Here is a 23,119-nt window from a genome sequence, read left to right on the forward strand (position 1 = left end):
TGAAAAAGGAAAGCATTGCTCCAATAGCAAAATTAGTTTTTTGATTCAGCACAACCTCATTCAGTTACCTTAAAGAGTCACTATAAGGTTGGTCAGGTCCGTTGGTCGACCCTGCTTCTGCCGGTGGTCCAAGACGGAAGAAACATACCGGACACGATGGGCGAGAAACTTCAAAATCCTATACAGGAAACCATAGAGAGAAACATCACGATGCTCGTGTTAGAGGAAAGAGAAGTGCGGCTTGAACGCGAGTTCATACGATGGGAACGTTGTAAGATTTATGTTGCCAAGATCAAGATTAAGTCGCAGTAATTACAATCAAGAAAGCACAATATCTTTTGCATGTAGAACACTGCAATCTTACTAACCTGATGAACCTCCATTGGAAAACGCCATGCTGTCCAAGCTCAGTGCACTGCAATCCTTCTCCTCTTTGTCAGATTGCTTAAGGCTCTAACTAAGAATAGGGCTTAGTTCTTAATCGCACGCACATCTGTGAGAGCAGAGGTTACAACATATATATATACAAGCACATATACATCCTTTTCATAACTTGACAAGGATTCCCTATTAAAATCTTTATAGAAAACAACTTATATTTTCCAATCCTTATCAGTTTACGTACTATAACAGAATCCTTCACAAACAAGGATTTTGCACACAACTTCTCATAAGGCTTTCCTATTCCAATCGGACTTAATCATTCACCGTTAAAATATCCAATCCCATGTTCATATTCTTACAAACGTAATTACGAACTCCCGAGGTTCGGGAACTTAATTACGAAATGTTGGATGCCTCTTTACCATCCTGAGTTTCGGAGTTTGGATTTGGTGCCGGAGTGAGTTTATCAGCCCCAGCTTCTTCGAGCAGTGTAATTGTTTCATTAGAAATGCAGGGGTAAATACAATATTTTTTTTTTTATCCAATTACCTTATTTTTCTTTCCCAATATTTACGAGATATCGTTTTGTTTTTGTTTGTTTGTTCATTTTTCAATTTGTTGGATGGTGGATTGGTGAGAGAAATTGCCTTTATTATGTATATCTTCATCTTGATTATTAGTTTGTTCTCCAATTTTATATACGTCAAGATTCTTCGTCAAGTTTTGTTCATCAAATGATGATGTGTTTGTTATTTATTTATGTATGCACTCGCTTGTCAACTCAAGCTTTATCTAACAAATTCAAGAGTTGGTTCAGAAGGTCAGATGAAATTTTGAAATTGAGTGATGTTACGCACAATCCTTTTCATCTTTTATACACCTCTCACAATTTCGATTGTCGGATCAAATAAATTGAAAAATATCATATATAAAAAATTAACAAGAAGTGTATAAAAAATAAAAATGAGCAGTTGTATAAATTACAATCCCTGGAATCACCCTTTCATTAAAGCAACCACAGAAAGGCAAAATGTAGAAATAAAGAAAGAACAAATTCTTTGTCCAAAAAATTTACAAAGAATGTTGAACCCTAAATAATAATTTTTTAATCAAAGTATAATTTATGGACAATCATGGTATGAAATCTGGCAAATTATCTTTCCAAAAAAGACGTTTAATTCATTTTTTATTAAATGACACGTCCTAAGAAACCCCATACCAAAAAAAGGAAAAATAAATAAACAAAATGGAATGCCTCACTCCCACTTTTCTCAACAAATCATATTTTTAAATTCTTTAATTAACAAAAAATTTAAAAGGACGGGCAAATTAGCCTAACTTGTCTAACTTAACTTACTCTGGCTGCATTCATTGCGGAAAATGGAATACAAACTCAAATATAAAAGAACTGTGACTTAAACGGTTTTTCAACTGATCTAACCAACAACTGCAAAACTTTGAAATGTGAATCCAAATGAAATTGCTTGGAAAAGAAGGGGAAAATAGGAAAAAAATTTAAAAAAAGAGAGAGAAAACAAAACCGCCACATAACACACTAACACAGCACTGAGCACTCTCTAAAACCGCCACTAAAAAAATTCATAGCTCTCTCTCTCGCCGTCCAGACATAGACAGTCGATCATCATCTCACTTTCTCTCTCTAGAAACCAAGGTAAACCCTTGGGGGCTTAAACCACAGAAACCAGAAGGCAAAAGCAAATGGAAGAGAGCAGCAACAGCGTGGCTACCAACGTCGCCCAAGCCATTGCCGTAGCTCTCGACTGGAGCTCCACTCCCGACGCCCGCAAAGCAGCCGTTGCATTCCTCGAATCGGTATTCTCTCTAGAAAACTTTACCTTGTGCTTTATTAGAACTATTAGTTGTCTCTCTCTCTCAAGAAATTTGTAATTTTGGTTGCTTTTGTGAAATGGGTAGTGGATGAAAAACTACGAAATGCAAATTATTTAATCACATTCTTAAAGTTTCAAGTTGAAAGAGTTTATAGGATGATTTCGTTGTTTTCGGGTGTAGTTTCGGCATGGTAATTGGTATTTTGAAGTGTTGAAAGGCTATGTTGTGCAATCAGTTACTTGGTTTAAGCAGTTATTTCGTTTTCCCTTGTTGATCAATCATTCTGTTTAATTTGTGCAGATTAAAAACGGAGATGTGCGGATTTTGGCAAACACTGCGTTTCTTCTGGTGAAGAAGGATTGGTCCTCCGAAATTCGGTTGCATGCATTTAAAATGTTACAGGTATGTGATCACAAGGAGTGTTCTTTATACATATTTCTATTTGATTTTAGCTATTTTAATATTTACGTTTGATGCAAAGGCCATTGTCAGGAGGTCAAATTTGAAATGCAAGGTTTATTAGGAACTAAACCATAACTGCGTCAATTATTCTTTTATTTTCTTCAATAATGTAATGAGGTTGTATCGTATTTATTTTACTATTTAAGTGGTCTAATTGGACCATTGAAGATGGTAATTGGTTGATTTGATAATATGGTTTGATCAAGAGGTCTAGTTGGATTGGTTTCTTTTAACATCCAACTACCCCGGTAATGTAAATTATTTTGAACTTGATAGCATACTTAAGTTTTCTTATCCCCACCTTATTCAGATCATAATAAAGGAATAAGGGCTCGGTTCATGTACAGGCATAGTGTTCATTAGGCAGAAATTGTCTAGAAAAGAAAAGGTCCAAGCTTTACAACCAGAGATGTAAAAGTAATTTTCTGATAAATATCAAACTTCTGTTAACATTGCCGAAACCCTAAGTCATGTAAATGCGTCGTTACAAGAATTTCTGAAATAGGTTTTCTGTCTCCCTTTACCTTTTAGCAGTCAAATAGAATGATTGCCCCTTCTAAATCTATCTGAAATTTTAGCATCTAATTATGTAACCATTTAAAGTTATGTGGCATGAATGGCGTGACAAGAATATGCATCTTTTCTCGCAGCATTTGGTGCGATTGCGGTGGGAAGAACTAAGCTCTACAGAGCGTAGAAACTTTGCAAATATCACTGTTGGTTTAATGTCTGATATTGCAAGTCCTAGTGAGGAGTGGGCATTAAAAAGTCAGACAGCAGCCCTTGTTGCCGAGGTTTACACAGCATTTCTCTTGATTCTATTTAAACCGTTAATGGTTAGTTTTCCATTGCAACACTCACTTGTTTAATCTGTTACAGATGGTTAGAAGGGAAGGACTAAATCTATGGCAAGAACTGTTTCCAACTCTGGTTTCATTATCCTACAAGGGTCCTATTCAAGTAAATATTTTTCCTCCTTGTTCACTCTGTATTTCATTTAAAACATGCTTTTGATAATCACCTATTCCTCTTTAATATTAGGCCGAGTTAGTCTCCATGACGCTAAGGTGGCTTCCTGAAGATATTACTGTTCACAATGAAGATTTGGAAGGTTGACCAGAAATGTGTCTTGTGCACTCTTTTCCTCTTGCCTGTGAATTGAGTGGAGTGCGTGTGCGTATGCATGTGATGCTTGTTCTCTAGATTTAGATATCTGCATGCGGCCTTACCCTGATTCTTAATGGTTTATACAGGAGATCGAAGAAGGCTATTGCTGCGGGGGCTGACCCAATCTTTACCTGAAATTTTGCCTTTATTATACACCGTATGTCTGGCTTCTTAAATTTTATTAGAAAAAGTTGCATACAATGGATTTGTCTGAATGAATTAAATTGTGCAGTTACTAGAGAGGCACTTCGGAGCTGCGTTGAGTGAGGCAGGTAAACAACAATTCGACCTTGCAAAGCAACATGCAGCAACAGTAACAGCTACTTTGAATGCTGTGGATGCATACTCTGAATGGGCTCCATTGCCTGATCTTGCTAAATCTGGTATAATTCATGGGTATGGTATCCTACTTTGAAGTTTTGGTGGATTTTGATTTGAAGCCATTGGCAATTGTCTCTTTCTTATCTCCTCACTCTCTCTCTCTCTCTCTCTGCTTGTACAGGTGTGGTTTCTTACTTTCTTCGCCTGACTTTCGTCTTCATGCTTGTGAGTTTTTCAAATTTGTTTCCCAAAGGTACGAAATATAGTATTTTCAATTGCTTTTTCAATTAATATATAGTTATTAAGTATGCTTTTTCCCCTTCTTAAGACATTTCTGTAATGGTTGTGTTATCCTGATTTGTGACATGCAGGAAGAGACCTATTGATGATACCTCTGTTCCTGAATTTGATTCTGCAATGAGTAATATCTTTCAAATATTGATGAATGTCTCCAAAGAATTTTTGTACAGATCTAGCCCCGGTGCTGGGCTTATTGATGAAAGCAATATTGAGTTTGCGGAATACATATGTGAAAGTATGGTGTCTTTGGGTTCCAGAAACTTGCAATGTATTGGTGGTGATAGCGCTGTGCTACCTCTTTATTTACAACAGGTAACTAGAACATCAGGGTATTTGCAACTCTTTTCTGCTTGTTCATTTGGTTCTGTCAACAAGTGATTGGTTATTGAAATAAAATGACTTATTTTATTCTTTTCTCTCAGATGCTGGGGTTTTTCCAACATTTTAAGCTAGCTCTTCATTTTCAATCTCTGAACTTTTGGCTGGTATGAAGATCCAATTATTATTGTAATGTAAGAATAATCGAGACTATGTCATACGCTACATATCACGTTTAATCGTCTTTCATGTTATGTGCATGTTTAGGCTCTAATGAGAGACTTGATGTCAAAGACAAAGGCTGTTGCTCACTCAGCTGGAGATGGTTCTGATCCAGTCGATATTGAAAAGAAAAAAATCTTAAGTTTTTTGAATGATGATATATGTAGTGCAATTCTGGATGTATCTTTCCAACACATGCTCAAGAGAGAAAAGGTAATTCACGGGACAGCATTTTCTTTAGGGCAATTGGAATTATGGAGTGATGATGTTGAGGACAAGGGGACTTTTGGCCAGTATCGTTCAAAGTTGGTAAGTAGTTCATTCTGTTTATTAGCTTATGCTTCTTCAGTTCAGTTAGTATAAAATTTTATACGACATGTATAGTTTCTCTGGGATCTGGGATAGGATTCTGTTAAATAATTAAATCCATGTACATAGACATGGATGGATGGGTACATTCCTTGACTGTAGAGGATCCATTAAAGTAACCTTGAAATCTAACTCATTTCTTTTCGTGTTGACCATTTATGCTGTCTGGACTCTTGCATCATATAGAAGCTTCTCTTTTCTAGTTTACACTATAAGTTTTGAGAATAGTTCACCTGGCCTTCCTTGGCCTGCGTTTTTCAAAAGTTTCTTTCCCTGATGAATGATCTTAATGCAGTTAGAACTGATCAAGCTGGTTGCTTTATACAAGCCTCTTATAGCTGGTTCTAAAGTTTCTGAAAGAATTGATACAATCATCAAAACCCTCTTGCTTTCCCCAATGCCTGCTCAGGTTTGGTCACAAGCACTTTCAGAATTAAATTTGCTATCTTTTGAGTTTCCAGCATCCCAGTATTGCTTGCATTGATGGTTCTTGTAAATCTCCATCCTGTCTAATTCCAGGACTTAGTTGTGATGGAAAGCATGCAGTTGGCTTTAGAAAATGTTGTAAGCGCTATTTTCGATGGATCAAATGAAATTCCTGGGGGTCATTTAGAAGTTCAACTTGAACTATGTAGAATGTTTGAAGGTTTGTTTTGAAACATTTCTTTGTATGAGCATTAGAATTTTTATAATTTGAGTTTCTTAATATGATTTTTTTCTTAATTTGAAGGTTTGCTTCAGCAGCTTCTTTCTTTGAAGTGGACTGAGCCAGCCCTTGTGGAAGTACTTGGGCACTACTTGGATGCAATGGGTTCATTTTTGAAGTATCTTCCAGATGCAGTGGGCAGTGTCATTAATAAATTATTTGAGCTCCTAAACTCGCTTCCTTTTGTTGTTAAGGTCCATTTTCAGTTGTTTAATTTCGTTTTATTAGTCATTTTATTTAGAGAATCTTTGAAATCATATTATTGTTCAGCAGGATCCATCTACAAGTAGTGCACGGTATGCAAGGTTGCAGATTTGTACATCGTTTATTCGTATAGCCAAAACTGCTGACACAAGTGTTCTGCCTCACATGAAGGTGACTCTATTTTCTTTGATACATCCTTGATTTTCTGGTGCTTCTTGTGTGTACACAACTTTCACGCCTTCAGTATATGCCACTAGTATGAAAGACATATAGAATTAAATTAAATACTTAGTATCATTACCTCAGTTCTATGTTCAGTTAATGTAGCCATTCTCTCGCCTGCCTGGCATTCACAGAATTTCTTATATCTTGAATAGCATATGTTGGCTATGGCTATATCAACCTAACCTTTGCAAGAATCGACAGATCAGCATATCTGTCGTATCCACATCATTCATTCATTTGTAGTCTTGCTTCCTAGAAGAATAGGTCATTGTGAATTACGGGGTTATGCCATTTGAGAAATTACTGGTAACATTGAAATGATATTTTCAAATGCTCCCCAAATTAAAGGTGTGAACTGTAAATATTCCAAGGTTCTCTATGAGGGAAACAAAAATGTTCAGTCAATAAGTGCATACCCACTGAAGAGAAACATGATTTTAGATTTTGAAAATACCATTCTGTTTATTGACTTTTTTGTGTGGTATTTTATTTAGGCTATAGCCGACACCATGGCTTATATGAAAAGAGAAGGTTCTTTACTTCGTGGTGAACACAATCTTCTAGGTGAAGCATTTCTTGTCATGGCTTCTGCTGCTGGGTAATGCTTCTTTTGCATGGATTGACCATGTATTTTTATTATCAGATGGTTCTACTATTGAATATTGTAAACTTTGTACAGAATTCAGCAGCAACAAGAAGTTCTGGCCTGGTTACTAGAACCTTTAAGCCAGCAATGGACACAAATTGCGTGGCAAAATAATTATCTATCTGAACCACTTGGTCTTGTTCGCTTGTGCTCGGAGACCCCAGTTATGTGGTCAGTTTTCCACACTATCACATTCTTTGAGAAGGCACTTAAGAGAAGTGGAACCAGAAAATCCCAGTCAAATCTACAAAGCAACTCAACAGAAAGTTCTATGCCCTTCCACCCTATGGCTTCTCATCTATCATGGATGCTGCCACCTCTTCCAAATGTATGCATGTTGCTCCTGAAAACTAGTTGTGTTAAAATTCCTAAATCCTGATTCATACTTCTTCTAAATGTCGTACATCCTCGACTATTTTCTTATGAAACTTGTATTCACTAGGGCTACAAGAAGGTAGTAATTGGTTCATGTTGTCAATCTGCAGTTATTTCGTGCCTTACATTCCCTTTGGTCTCCAACTGTATACCAAATACTACCTGGGGAGATTAAAGCTGCAATGACCATGAGTGATGTTGAGCAATTCAGTCTTCTTGGTGAAGACCCTAAATTGCCAAAGGGTAACATAGCCCTTACCAATGGATCCCATATTAGTGCAAGTAAGGAAGGATATGTGGAGCCAAATGAATCAGACATACGAAATTGGTTGAAAGGTATCAGAGACAGTGGGTATGTCTTCCTATATTTGAATTGGTTTGAAACTTATTCTTTGAAATGCATCCTTTTTGTAGGTTTCTTTCGTTTAATGACTAAAACATTATTATAATTGTAGGTACAATGTATTGGGCCTGGCAACCACTGTTGGGGACTCATTTTACAAATGTTTGGATAGTCAATCTGTTGCTCTAGCTCTAGTGGAGAATATACATTCAATGGAATTCAGGCATATCCGGCTGCTTGTTCATTCAGTTTTGATTCCTTTGGTTAAATTTTGTCCTGTGGATTTGTGGGAGGCATGGTTCGAAAAGCTCTTGCTCCCATTATTCCAACACTCCCAACAGGCTCTTAGTTGCTCCTGGTCCAGTCTTCTACATGAAGGGAGAGCAAAGGTCCCAGATGCCCATGCCATACTTGCTGGGTCGGACTTAAAAGTGGAAGTAATGGAAGAAAAGCTACTTAGGGATCTAACTCGGGAGATTTGTTCACTCCTCTCTGTTATAGCTTCGCCACAGCTAAATGCTGGGCTTCCTTCCTTGGAGCACTCTGGGCATGTTCATCGTGTTGACGTATCTTCGCTCAAAGATTTGGATGCATTTGCATCAAGCTCCATGGTCGGGTATGTTTGATTGATATGGTTCTTATCAAGGCTTAAGTTCTTCTGTTAATTTGTACTGTAGTAATTGTACAACTGTGTGGATTTTATTTTTTTCCCCTAAGTTCTCTGGTCTCAAAGTGTTCTTCCTTCTTCTTTTACAGTTTCCTTTTGAAGCTTAAAGGTCTTGCCCTTCCAGTGCTGCAGATATGTTTAGAAGCTTTTACATGGACGGATGGTGAAGCTATGACAAAAGTTTCTTCCTTTTGTTCTGCTTTGATTGGTTTAGCAGTGTCGACAAATAGTATGGAGCTCCTACAATTTGTTTCTAAGGATCTCTTTTCTGCAATTATCCAAGGTTTAGCCCTTGAGTCAAATGCTTTCATCAGTGCTGATTTGATTGGTCACTGTCGTGATATATACATACATCTTTGTGATAGAGATCCAACTCCTAGGCAGGTTAGTTACGATACCTTGTGCTATCTAATATTTTGGGTTATGATGCTAGTGATTATACTCTAATTACTGACCATCGTAAGAAACTTGATTGACGTGCTTATTGGGTTGCCTAGATTCTGCTCTCTCTCCCTTGTATCAAACAGCATGATTTGCTTGCTTTTGAAGAAGCTTTGACGAAGACATCTAGTCCCAAAGAACAAAAGCAACATATGAAAAGCTTGCTCGTATTAGCCACTGGTAACAAGTTAAAAGCGCTTGCTGTTCAGAAAAGCGTAAATGTCATAACAAATGTATCTAGTAAGCCCACTTAACTGACTTCACAATCATCTTATGCATCCTTCTTATTCTGAATTTCACGTTTAGGTTACGGTTCGAGTTGATCTTTTCCTTTCCTATTTGAAGATACATTTTCGTATAAAAAAAAAACAAAAAACAAAAAAAAACAGGATAATTATGCAATAGCTAGTCAACTGGGTATATTTTTACTAACCTGCTGCAATCATAATTTCAGTGAGGCCTCGCAGTACGGCCAACACCACAGAAACCAGAGCGGACGATGGAGAGACTGTTGGACTGGCGGCCATATTGTGATGCATGTGAGATCTGTTGTACAGAAATTATATCAACTCCAAGGAAGACATGTTTTTTAAGGGAATACGTACAAAATCTGTTTCCATTTTTCGGCCAGAGGTCTTTGGAAACTTTTGTACGGGTGGTTCACTCCCGGAAGCTACCTTGAATCGAAGATTGATCGTTTAGAAGTGTTCCATGAGACTATTATGTTGTATTGTATTGCCATGGAATTAGGGTTTCAAAACTGAAATTTCTTTGTACAGCACTACTCAGAAAACCGAAAGAGAAAAATATAGACGTTTGGCAGATTAAAATTTAAAACCACACATGGCAGTTGCCATTTAACTTTGCATAGGTTGGAGCTCAAACAAGAACTGTCATGTGCTTGTCATCAATGTTGTTTCCTGCCTCTTCTCTTTGAAACGAGAGATTTGTTAGCGTTTTCGGAACAGGGTCCGGTATACCAAGTGTAATAATACAGGGTGTTTGGAAACTTGAAAAAAAAAAAAATTCAACCCTCCCCTTTAGTTTTTTCCACTCTTTTGGGTGGCGCTCTGCCCCTTGGGGTGTGGTGGTTTGGTTGGGGTTGTGCTTTATCGATATGGAGATGTTGGTTGTTAGAGATTTAAAGTTTTGGGTTTATAAAATTGGGTGTGATATTCGTACATCAATTTTTACTTCTTACATACCTTTTTAATTTTTAACCATCGGATCGGATAAATTGAAGATCAATAGACAAATTAATAAGAGGTGTGTGAGAAGTAAAAATAGATATGTTTATAATTGTTCATACATAAGTTTTTTTTTTTTTTTTTTTTTTCATTCTTGTTTGGTACTTAAAGGGGTAATTCTAAGACACCTTCATACATCTGTTAAGGGATAATTTTAGAATACTTTCGTACATCTGTTAAATTTTCTGTTAAAATAGTCGTTTATGTGTGACTTAGCGCCAATATGGATAATAACTGCGTTACATGTCAATTTAGGCCCACGTGAATATTAAAAGATTAAAAATTAAAATAATTGGCAGAAATTAAAATACATTTCTTTTCCTGTCGTCTTCCTCAACCTCACCTTCTTTCCCTCTGCTCATTGCTCGATCGCCATGGCAATTCAATCGTTCATACGCAAATGCAACGTGAGATATGTCAGAGTCTACACTCCCAATTCCTCAACCCCTACCGTCCTCCCTCCCTCCGCATCCTGCCTCCACGTCTTCGACCCCGACCTCAACCAAAGGCTCAGATTTGCCCTCGATTTCCTCCCCTTTCGCTCCCCACACCCTGTCGCTTTCTCCCTCGGCCTCGTCTACCACTGGATTAGAGATAGCAACAGGCTGAATTGGGTTTTGATGTGCTATTCCAATACCCAAAAATCCGTTTATTTTCTCTTAACCCGAAATCGAATCTCCAAACGGGTTTTTCCAGTAACAAAACCCGTCAGGTAATAGATTTTCCAGCGGAGAACGGTTTTAAATAAAGAATTTTAAATAAAAATGACAATAAACAAATTGTTTTTGTTAATACAATTGATACAAGAGAAACTTTGACGAAAAATTCACGTTACTGTTCATTTTAACGAAAAATCATATTTTTACATTAAAAATCAATCTTGATATTATCCACTTTAGCCTTTATTTTATCTTTATCGTTAAAACTCAAAGTTTTCAAATTATTTTCATTAGTTTTCCTTTGATACAATGCATCTAATAAGTAATATTAAATATTTATATTACCAAGAAAACATTTACACTCTTAGAGCATCTCCAAAGGAAATGTCAAAAAATAAATGTCAAATGTTAATTTGATGGCTGATATGATAATGTCAAATTTTCTCTTTTTCCAACGAATATATTTCTTTGTTATAAATGATATTTGTAGGATCTATTTTAAAAAGAAATCAATTAAAATACATTTTTCAAGATCTATAATTGGTGTATTAATAGGATCCGCATAATAAAATAATTAAAAAAAATTGGCATCACCTTTTCTCATATGTCAATCCAGATAGGATTGACATATCGGTTGGAACTCACTCCTACCTTCAAATTTGATTATATGGAATTCCATCTAGGATTTGACATCTCATTTGGAAATGGTCTTAATGATCTAAAAGTAAATAATTAATTCTATATTTAAGAATAATTTGTAACAATGGTCCCTTAACTAAAAATTCATTACCATTGGTCCCTTAACTCATCAAAATCATTTTTATCAACTTCGTTAGAATGTTGTCAAAATAAGTTATATTGAAATTACCATTGTTACCATTGGTGTTCCTCAACTCATCAAAACGTGTAGCTAATGGTCATTTTTGCCAACGGTCAAAATTTTGTCAAAATAAGTTAAGTTGAAAAGATCATTGCTACAATTGGGTTAAAATTAAGGGACTCTTTCTCCAATTGAATTTAAGTTGAGGGACCATTTCTCTAGTTGGGTTAAAGTTGAGGGATCAATGATAATGAATTTTTAGTTGAGAGATCATAACTGTACGTTTTGATAAGTCGAGGGAACAATCATAATGAATTTTTTTGTTTATAAAAAGGTGAATATAAAAAGGTGAGGATTTTTTTGTTTATACACTTTGATCTTCCTTGTCGAGTGGATTGCCCATTTGGGGATTTTCCAGTTTAGAAGCCAAGGGAACAAGTAGCAGATGCAGTGCCAGGATTAGTCCATCTGACTTTGTTGCTGCTTTGCTGAATAATTTTAGCCAACCGTCTGACTTTGGTTGTATGAAACCATAAAGAACAGTTGCCAAGATGCCGAGTTTTTCCGATTTCTTGATGCATTTGTGTTGCTCAGGCTCCGATGGACCGGTCGATACAAAGCGCATCTGTGGGATTTGGACGTCCCTCTAGCCCAAACATAAGGAGATTGCACACTCCTCATTGCGTTGCAAGTTCGACTGACTCATCATCCTACGAATTGCTTCATCATTGTAATATTCAAAATCAGATGGTTTTTTCGATTGTAATTTTTTCTTTTCAATTGTTGTTCTTCATTTTTGTTACTGTTTTTTCCTTTTCAAATTTCTGTTCTTTTCCTTTTCGCAATTGTTAATACTTTTCTCCACGGTGGAAGTTTTAGGATCTCTGATTTTTGGTGATGAATTTGAATTGATAGCTTTTTTTTTCTTTCTAAATTTAGCTCTGCAAATTCGAGGCTTTGGTGATGGAAACAAATTTGTTGCGATGAAGACCTCCCTCGCTCTCTGAAACCCTAAACGGAACGAAAATGGCAATTCTCGACGTCTATGTCGTTCACTCCTGCAGTTCAGAAATCCTTGGTTTTTTCTCCAATCCAAGTATATTCATTGTGCACTGTGTTGTTGCATGTAAAGAAAATGGACAAAAAAAAAAAAAAAAAAAAGCCACACACACACACACACACAACTACTTACAACAAAGTAGTTTTTTTTTTTTTTAAGAGACAACTAGTGACAAGTCATGGATATTCACTCTTTTCGAGGCCCGGAAAGGCTATGGAGAATTTCAGCCTGTCCGTGACCATAGTTAAGCACACGCACCAGCTCAGAAAGGCTGTAAGTTGTGTTCTTTAGCTATAAGTGAATTAAAATCTCAAATGATGTTAGTGTAATATCTAAAACATGAGGGGGTTTTGTGAAAACTCAATAAACCTTAGGAACCTGATGTTGAAACCTTAGGTCAGGACCGGTTGGCTCCGCTATATATAGCTGATACAATCTCAACATCATTTCAGCAAAGGAAGCTGTAGAATATATATCCACCACAGTGCTTTTTTGATCAAGAGAGAGAGATCACATCATCAGAAAGGAATGGCACAAACAGGGGGACCGCGGGGAGGAGGACGGTCGTGCTGTTGTTGCTTATGTGACCTCTGTAATGCAGTGATATCATGCTCTCAAGCACTGCTAACATGTTGGTGAGTTGGCAAAATTCAAAAATTGCTTATTTACGAGTAAAATTATGTTCAGACGCAAAATTAGGATAAGGGTGGTTTTATGTCTGTGTGCTTATATTATTATTGTTTTAAAGTTTTTTCTACGTTATTATCATCTTGGTGTTGCTACTGCAGTACTAATGTTTTGAGTTGCAGTGGCTTGTTTGGGAGCTGCTCTGGGAGCTAATCAGGGACCTGCTAATACCGGTTATTGAACAATCGTGATGTTCCAGGCTTGTTGATCACAATATCGTGTCTGTAATGTTTTCTGTTTGAGTGTGATTAAATGTAATATAACTAAGAAACAAGCGAGATGTGTTAGCATGTTGCAAACGCAGTGTTGCAACTGGCTTATCAGTGTTTGTCCCTTGATATCTACCAAAAGTTCGTGTGTAATTTAATCAGTTCGCAAATCTTAAATGTAATATAACTAATAAACAAGCGAGATGTGTTAGTATGTTGCAACTGGCTTATCAGTGTTTGCCCTTTGATATCTACTCAAATTTTGTGTGTAATTTACTCAGTTTTCAAATCTCCATGTTTCTTACGTACACTTCTGGGCAGAGATAATTTCCCCGTACGTACTGCTGGGCAAAGATAATTGTACATGCTTTTTTGGGGCAGAGATAATTGCCCACGTCCAATTCCATTCCTAACTCCTAATTGGCTAATCCCAAACCCCACGCCAGCCAACGTACCAAGGCCGCCCACCAGCACAAGACTAGTCTCTTCTCCAGTTTCCACAAATCAAATCCTTCAATTTCAGTTTTGAATAATTTCAGTCATGTTTTGGATAGATGTGCTCCAGTTGACCATAAGTCTGTCATAGACACGTTATCTAGACACGCTATCGAGTATGAAAGCACATCGTGGACATTTAGTAATTTATAATGTTGTTTGTACAAAGATTCTGAATAAAAGGTTGTGGTTTATGATTTAATCTTTCAATGTTATTTTTTGTCTAATATTTTTTGGAACTTTTATAGTGGGACCACCCAATCTTACAATTCTAGATATGCCGCTGAGTAGGAAGCTAGGTGGCGTCAAGAGAGATGAGAGCTTTCGTCGAAAGGAGAGGGATTGGGGTAGGAGGCGGAGTTCAAAATGACAGAACAGAGAGAGGTCATTGACCTAGATTTGATGGTCGAGATTAAATTTCAACCAATTCAACAGTCCAGGAGACTAGGCGGATTTAAGTAAATTTATAAAATATTTTATAAACAAGTGTCTATTTACACTTCAAAAAACCATATACTTGTATTGTACTGAGAATTTGTAAAAATGTAAATAAAGTGTAGAGACCCTATTGAGTTTAGAGCACTTCTACCCCTAAAAAACTCCCTAGGTAATAGGCAATTCAATCCCCCCAAGTGAAAAATAAGTGCCTTTAATGAACAATAACTACTAAGTGCATCTCCACCTTTAAACCAAATAGCCTAGGCAATTCGTATTAAAATAATATTACTTTTTATAAAATAATGAAAATTATTTTTATTTTTAATTTTGGATAATAATAAAAGATTGGTTGAAAGTATTGAAATGTGATGTAAAGTGAAAGAAAATGGTTAGATATTTATTAAAAATAAATTATTTATTTTTAAGTATTTTTTGTATTGTTAATTAATTTTTTTATAATTTTTTATTAGTGGCTGAAAGGGTTTTAAAGGGGGAAGGGGATAAATCAGCTATCCCCTAGGGGATTCTTCTCACGGTGGAAATTTCATGAGGAAAAAGACACATAGATTGCATGCAAAGCATAAGAGCACTTCCAGTGTAGGAAGGCCTTCATGAGCAATAGGTAACTCAATCCTCTTAAATGGTAATTGTGAAATTATGAGATCTGGGTTTTGAGAAAAAACAGTATTTTCTCAGGAAAATTCATAAAACTCCCTTTTTCTTCTTTATAAATTTGTAAAATTGAGTTGGAAACAATCGTTATCTGAGCTTTTGATTGTTGGGTTTTGAATCTTTTTATCTGGGTCTCTCTGTTTTGGCTTCATAAATTGTTGGGACTCTCTGTTTCTGCTTCATAAATTGTTGGGTCTCTCTTTTGATATGGCGGTCAATGAATGGGTGTACGAAGCTTTTGGGTTTGCACAAAGCTTTTGGGTTTGTAGGATGCACAGAGCTTCTGGGTTTCAAGTCTGAGATGAGAGCTTTTGGGTTTGCTTACAGCTTCTCAGTTTCTGTGTTTCTTGGTTTGCAGAGTTTATAGGTTTTGCCTATCATTCCGCCTAGCACCACCTAGCGTCGCCTTGTGCCGCCTAAATCATCCCCAATTTTATTGACGTTTTGCCCAAAATCGCCACGCAAACTCATGACTGAGCGTCTAAGTCGATTTTTAAAACACACACCTATATATATAGGGATAGGATCAAGAGACAAAGATTTTGACAAATATTTTTACACTCCTTTATAGCCTTTAGATCTTATAAGATCCAAGATCTTGATTAAGAGTGATTTGGAGGCTTTTAAAAATAAATGACTTGGTTGATTATGTGGAATATAATTAATAAGGAAAACACTAATTTAAGTAAAAAGAATATCAAATAATACTAAAATTGAAAAAGAAATAATCAAACTTTGAAATATCCAGGGTAAAAAATTAAAAAAAAAAAAAACAAAGAACCCTAATTATAGAAAAACATGATACCAGGCAGAAAGAGTTTTGCTTTGACAATAATTTGTTTTGAATTAAGCACCCTAATCCTAGGGTAGCAACTCAATCACTTTGCCACCTCCATAGCAAAACCGTTTCGAGTCAAGCATGTTTGAGATTTCTACAGCCACAAAATCATCAACCATTCATTTGCACCGTATTTAAAATTAAAAAAAAGTAAAAAAAAGTGAAATCCAGGAGTCAAGATTGAAGATTTACAATTTAGGGTTTTGTTATGAGAAGATTCAAGAGACTGATAGCTTGATTTGTTGTATTGTGCATCTAAATTTCATATCAATTGAATTAGAGTATCACAGGTAGTGAGGCGCAAGAACATCAATTTGTCTCCGTACCTTTCTTGGGTGTTCTTCACTATGGGTTTTACGTTCTTTCTTTATCAGTTCAAATTTTGATTATTTTTTTATATTTTATTTTATTAGATAATTCTATTTAATTTAAATTAAATTTGTGTTTTCCTTATTAGTTATAATCCACAAAATCATCCAAGTTATTTAATGTTTAACAATCTCCACATCATTCTTAATCTAGACCATTGAATGCTATAGGATCCAAGGGCTACAAAGGAGTGTAAAAGTGTTTGTCAAAATCTTTGTCCCTTGATCCTATCCCCTCTATATATATATATATATATATATATATATATATATATATATATATATATATATTATAATATGTTTTGGCTCGGTTCGGTTCGGTATACCGTACAAAGGCCGAATGCCTATCATAAATTAAAAGGAGTTTTAACGAAAAGTCTACGGTATTGTTCATTTTAATGAAAAATCATATTTTTACACTAAAAAAATCAATTCTGATACTATTTACTTTACCATTTATTTTGTCCTTATCATTAAAACTCAAAATTTTCAAATATTTTTTATTAATTTTTCTTAAATGAAAGTGAATGGAAGTTTGCAGTGGGAGATTTGGTATACTTAAGGTTGATTCCTCGTCAGCTTCAATCATTAGCCACACATGCCTATCATGAATTGCATCCTAAGTTCTATGGTCCCTATGAAAGTTAACGGTCTTAGTTTCTGGGATAAGTAGTGGACACATGTCCATCAAATACGAAGGAAGGCGTAAACGAGACATCCTAAGATTCCGTTTATGTCCCATGTGAGCTGTATGATAAAGCATTTGGAAAGTTATCTTTCATTTATTTGTTTTGGCTTTATCTGGAGCTTCTTCTACGTATACATAACTTTCACGCATTCGGTATATGCCACGTACTAGTATGAAAGACTCTAATCTTGCTTGAATTACAAACAGCCAAAACAAAATATGTAATGTCAGCATATCCGTCCATGAATGTAGTCTTTCACACATTCATGGATAATTACGCATATTCATGGACAGTTACACTTGCATTTGCATGTAAATATCAGCATATCTGTCCATGAATGTGATTGTGAGAGGAATGGAATGGAGATGCTAGCTAGGAAGATTCTAATGGACTTGCTTACACGTGAATTTCCACGTCTCAGTTGAAGGAGTGTTTATTTTTCCTCGCCTAACCAGTGACCTTTCTATTGTTTATCGTGTTCGATTACCCAACCTATTAATCTATATAATAAAATCATGCAAGTGCTATGCCCATAAGTCTTATCTTCTTTTTTTCTTTATTTATTTATTTTTTTTTTACGATGTTTAAGTGAAAACATATATCTAAACATATATACATCTGTCTGTGATGTTCAAATCAAATATAAATATGCAAGGGAATTGTTATTGGCACTCCAAAAATCTCATTCTACACTTCTCACAAATGTATTTTTTTTTTTCAAATATAGAAAGTTTGGAGTGTAGAATGAGATTTTTAGAGTACCAATAACAATCCTCATATGCAAAACTCATTAAGTTATGTGAAAACACTTTGAAAAACCATGCAAACCGTAAGAGCCTAACGTTCGCCTTAAGTGAACTTACATACATCTTTGCGACAGAGATCCAACTCCTAAGCAGGTTACTTACGGTACCTTGTGCTATCTAATATTTTGTTATGATGGTAGTGATTAGAATCTAATTATTGATTATCGTAAGAAACTTGATTGACGTGCTTATTGGGTTGCCCAGATTCTGCTCTCGCTGCCTTGTATCAAACAGCATGATTCTCAAGCTTTATATATGGTGAGATAACAATGTAAGAAGTGTGGAAAATCATTTCAGAAAATAACAAACTCTCATTTCTCTTTCTCTCTCTAAGCTTTCGAGCCTTTATTGCTTCCAGTGATTTCTTCATTTGTGATTTCTTTAGTTATGTTATGAGGGTATCACTCGTCCAGGTTTGATCCTAGGACTGCTTTCCGTTGTGCTTCATGCAAGGATTTCTGGGTGCATTCATCTCATGCGTTCAAGATTTTAGTGTTTTTCGAAATTCAAGGTTGCAGATTTTCTCAGATTCATTAGTTCTTGTTTTCTAGTTTTTAAGTCTATCAGATGTTCGATTAAATGTCTAAGTGAGAAGATTTCTGGGTTTCGCATATATTTCCTTGATGAATTAAAGGCCGATGCCATATGTGAGTAGTAAAGATTGAAAGTGTTACAGACTGAAAGAATATAAGGCCAAAGCAGTTAAAGACTGAAAGAATATAAGGCCAAAGCCATTTTTTCTGTATCAAAGATTGAAGATTTGTTGATTTTCTACACTTCAAAGGCTGAAGCCGAAGTTGCAAGGAACATTCAAAAGTTTTCTGTAGTTTTTCTGGGTTTTTCTGCATTTCATAAGGCCGAAGTCAAAGCCGAAGTATAGTGTTATTCAAAAGTTTGTTTGAAGGAATTTTCTGGGAATTTCTTGTGCTTGGTTTGTAAAACACTTTCTTGGTGTTCAACAATATCTGAGTCGGTGAAGATTGAAGGATTATTGGGTATGCTTACGGTGAAACTCCAAGATGACAATTTTGTTAAGTGGAGTTATCAATTCCAATCGGTGCTAAGGGAATATGATCTGTTTGATTACCTTACAAGGGAATCACCTCGTCCTCCAAGGTTTGTAAGGTTTGTAATCGATACATAAATTGGTGTTACAAAAGAAGTCACAACAGCATATAAGAATTGTGTAAAGAAGGATTTGGCATTGCTTAGTTTATTGATTGCAACTCCGTCTGATGATGCCATGGAGTATGCCATTGGGTGTAAGACTTCCCAAGAAGCATGTACATGCCTGCAGGAAAGGTTTGCATCTATTTTTGTGGTTCAAATTAATCAATTGAAGACTGAGTTTTATTCTTTACAAAAGGGTGGAGAATATGTTAAGAAGTTTATGGTAAAATTGAAGGCTACAAGGGATTAACTAATTTCTGCTGGTGAAAAGGTATTTGATAATGACTATATGATTGATGTGCTATCAAGACTACCGGTTAATTTTGAGATGATCAAGACAGTGATTCTTGCTAGAGAAACAACTATGTCTTTGATAGATTTTCGAGCACAACTGATTGGGGCTGAAATAAGTATTGAATCAAGAATGCATTCACTAAGTACATTCATGTCTACAAGGGTGGTACAAGGAGAATGATCTAGTTCTCAGAGATTTCAAGGGGAATATGAACATGGAAAAAGTTCTAATACTCAGAGAAGCCAACAAGATTATAATGGAGATCAATTTGGTTTTCAGTGAGGAAATGGATATGTTGACAATGGAAATAGGTTTTATCAACAAAGAGGAAATTTCTTTGGTAACAATAGGAGGTTGAATAATGGGAATACAAATTCAAGACAGTATTCTGGTAATGGCAATTTTGGCAACAGAAATGGAAAAATGGATGGCAACAACAGTGCACATTTCTCGAGTAATGGCAAACAGTCTCAAAATGGCAATTCTAATTGTGGAAATTCATACTCTGGGAATAATAGTTCTTTCTCTGGAAGGCAGTTATTGGAATGGTAATACAAGTTACAAGTCTGCAATTTCTCCAGAATGTAAATATGTTCAAGAATGGGCCACACAGCACCTATTTGTTACTATAGAACTGATAAAACTACATAGTAGAAAAATATGGGAATAAGAGTCCATCAACCAGCAGAAATTCCTTTCAATTCGTCCATCATTCGGCACAAATCCTCTCAATTCAGGGTATTTTTGTTTTCCGCCCATCAGGAAAAAGAAGAGAGTGAGAAAAGTTGACGAAGAAAGAGAAAATATTATTTTATATTAAATTTTACATTTTTTTTTTATTGTTTAAATGATAAAATATCTAGATGTGAATTGATGGAGATACGGTGGTCACGGTCCGGTTTGGTCTAGTTCCACTATCGAATCAAAACTAGAATCGAAAAATATAAACGGTTCAGTTCAGTATAATTCCGCTTAAATTTATTATTGAAATCGCATTGTTCGGTCCGGTTTCGATTCGATTTATGTCGATCTACGGTTTACATCGGTTTTTATAGATATATACATATATTTTTTCCTTTTTAACTTCTACTTCCAATACCAAACACATATTTCAACCACAAATTCAAGCAAATTTGAGTTCCCTCTACTAGATCTACAAGATTTGTGATCGGAAGATAGAAAATTTAACCATACTCATAACCATGTACCCATTTAACCATAACCGTTTATTTTAACAACTTGAAAATTATAAAAAGTAACCGTTTATCCATTTAACCATAATCGTTTATAAACGGTTAACCATACCCATAACCATGTACCCATTTAACCATAACCGTTTACCCATTTAACCATAACCATTTACCCGTTTATCCTTTTTTTTACCCATTTACCACTTTTTTCACCTGTCTACATGGTTTTTTTTAACAACTTGAAAATTACAAAAGTAAAATTTGTCATAATTTTTGTTATAACCATTATAACTGCGGTGTGTGCTTACCAGTATATCGTTATAATGGGTATATCAATAAGCAGTCTTTCCAAGACCTAGCTAGTTCTGGAATCACAAATGCTCGGCTTTCTCTACCGTCTCATGCTATTTCAGATGATGGTATGTATCTGTTCTAAACTCTCTTTCGAACCTTGTCATTAGTCCAGACCAGATTTTGTTTTAAGTTTTTGTGTTATATGACAATTCTTGTACTGAGGCTTCACCTCATATCTTTCCTGTCTACGGATACATGCCGGGAAGGCTCTATGATCTCAATACAAAATATATAAACATAAATGAATTGAAGTCACTGGTAAGCACATACTGCGGCAATGGAATACAATCTGTGGCAGATATAGTACCCGTTGTAACCGGTTATAACCGTTATATATTGAAAATTACAATATATAAACAAAGATGTCTTTCGTTACAAAAGTAAAAAAACAAAAATAAAGATTAGTTTTTTAAATTTTACATATATTAAATTAAATGGGTAAATGGATACTTGTTATAACCATGGATAATACCCATAACCGATGGATACCCGTTATAACCGTCAATAATACCCATAACCGCCTATTTAAATTTCACATAAATGGTTATACCCATAACCATTTGTTCGTCTAAACAGTTACCCATAATCGTAACCGTGAATTTTAAATGGGCGGGCAACTGCGGTACCCAAACTCATGGGTATTTTGCCCATCCCTACTAGGCAGGTTAGTTACGGTACGGTACCTTACGCTATCTAATATTTTGGGTTATGATGGTAGTGATTATACTATAATTATTGATTATCGTAAGAAACTTGATTGACGTGCTTATTGGGTTGCCTAGATTCTGCTTTCGCTCCCTTTTATCAAACAGCATGATTTGCTTGCTTTTGAAGAAGCTTTGACGAAGACATCCCAAATAACAAAAGCAACATATGAAAACCTTGCTCGTATTAGCTACTGGTAACTAGTTAAAAGCACTTGCTGTTCAGAAAAGCGTAAATATCATAACAAATGTATCAAGTAAGCCCACTTAACTGACTTCACAATCATCTCATGCATTCTGTCTCTTTTCCCAGCTTTTATGCATCCTTCTTAATCTGCATTTCACTTTAGGTTAAGGTTCGAGTTTATCTTTTCCTTTCCTATTTGAAGATATATTTTCGTGTAAAAAAAAAAAAACTGTATAATTATGCAATAGCTAGTCAGTCAACTGGGTATATTTTTACTAACCTGCTGCAATCATAATTTCAGCGAGGCCTCGCAGAACAGCCAACACCACAGAAACCAGAGCGGACGATGGAGAGACTGTTGGACTGGCGGCCATATTGTGATGCATGTGTGATCTGTTGTACAGAAATTAATCAACTTGAAGGAAAACATGTTTTTTTAGGGAATAAGATGAGGTACAAAAGCTGTTTCCTTTTTTCGGCTAGAGGTCTTCGGAAACTTTTGTACGGGTGGTTCACTCCCGGAAGCTATCTTGAATCGAAGATTGATCGTTTAGAAGTGTTCCATGAGACTATTATATCGTATTGTATTGCCATGGAAATTAGTGATGGAGTTTTGAGCTCCCATTGTCCCACATCGGGAAACAACAATTTGTCAAAGGCCTTTATATAGGTCAAGTCCTTTTTATTAATTGTGAGGTGTTGGATTATTTGGAATGAGGATTGAGGTTGGGGTCAAGGAATTAAAATTAATTTTAATTTCAAATTAAATTTTTAATTAAATTAATGAAAAACATTTTGATTAATAAGAGTTGTATAGCTTCATATACATCCAAAATGTGGAGAAATTTTTCCAATGCATGGAGGATTTGACATCTTGAATATCCTTCAATTTTATATTTCAATAAATATAAAAAACTAAATCCTAATGTGTGAGGGAACATGGTGTTCCCGACACTTGGAAAATTTTTTCCAAAATGTGTTTGAAGATGTATGAAATAGCCTATATGACCGGAGTCCTCAGGTCCATCAAAAATCATCTTTTCTTTCTCCTTATCTTCCGTACAAAATTTTCAGAGAGTAAACACACAAAGCAATTCGCTAGAGTTCTATAATCCAGTGCAGGTTGTAGAATTAGGTAGTTGTACCCTGGTCGAGCAGACGTTGTAGAACTACAAACACAAGAATGGACGGAAATACTATTTGAAGGACATAGTTTTTGTGCTAGCATCT

At 35.6% G+C, this 23,119-nt stretch overlaps 1 protein-coding gene and 1 long non-coding RNA gene across 5 annotated transcripts; both read left to right on the forward strand.

Moving 5' to 3' along the window:
- The first annotated feature begins 1,955 nt into the window (after positions 1-1,955).
- Positions 1,956-22,483, forward strand: LOC103954462 (protein HASTY 1). Of its 4 annotated transcripts, XR_007252316.1 has the most exons (23): positions 1,957-2,217; positions 2,536-2,637; positions 3,348-3,491; positions 3,577-3,657; positions 3,739-3,808; positions 3,951-4,021; positions 4,097-4,260; positions 4,367-4,438; positions 4,557-4,797; positions 4,908-4,970; positions 5,071-5,334; positions 5,690-5,803; positions 5,914-6,040; positions 6,125-6,294; positions 6,371-6,475; positions 7,024-7,127; positions 7,209-7,503; positions 7,661-7,902; positions 8,006-8,509; positions 8,650-8,944; positions 9,058-9,241; positions 9,456-9,602; positions 22,337-22,483. XR_007252316.1 is itself a non-coding variant. In XM_009366297.3 (22 exons), the coding sequence occupies exons 1-22, from the start codon at positions 2,104-2,106 to the stop codon at positions 9,533-9,535; spliced, it is 3,606 nt and encodes a 1,201-aa protein (XP_009364572.2). In that variant the 5' UTR covers positions 1,957-2,103; the 3' UTR covers positions 9,536-10,038. The 4 variants fall into 4 exon arrangements, 3 of the variants coding, with proteins under 3 accessions (XP_009364575.2, XP_009364572.2, XP_009364574.2); XM_009366297.3 differs by lacking the exon at positions 22,337-22,483 and having other exon boundaries at positions 9,456-10,038; XM_009366299.3 differs by lacking the exon at positions 22,337-22,483 and having other exon boundaries at positions 6,374-6,475; positions 9,456-10,038.
- On the forward strand, positions 12,952-13,897 carry LOC103954461. The gene is made up of 2 exons (XR_668195.3): positions 12,952-13,422; positions 13,597-13,897. It is a non-coding gene; the product is annotated as an uncharacterized LOC103954461 (long non-coding RNA).
- Positions 22,484-23,119: the final 636 nt, after the last annotated feature.

This window comes from the organism of the source record quoted next, unplaced genomic scaffold (genome assembly GCF_019419815.1).
Source record: "Pyrus x bretschneideri cultivar Hongxiangsu unplaced genomic scaffold, Pyrus_bretschneideri_v1 Contig48, whole genome shotgun sequence".
In the NCBI taxonomy this organism is placed as follows: domain Eukaryota; kingdom Viridiplantae; phylum Streptophyta; class Magnoliopsida; order Rosales; family Rosaceae; genus Pyrus; species Pyrus x bretschneideri.

Coding starts and splice junctions, on each gene's coding strand:
- LOC103954462 (XM_009366297.3), top strand. CDS start 2,104: ATGGAAGAGAGCAGCAACAGCGTGGCTACCAACGTCGCCCAAGCCATT. Junction 3,658..3,738: donor CCTACAAGGGTCCTATTCAA/GTAAATATTTTT, acceptor CTTTAATATTAG/GCCGAGTTAGTCTCCATGAC. Junction 8,510..8,649: donor GCATCAAGCTCCATGGTCGG/GTATGTTTGATT, acceptor CTTCTTTTACAG/TTTCCTTTTGAAGCTTAAAG.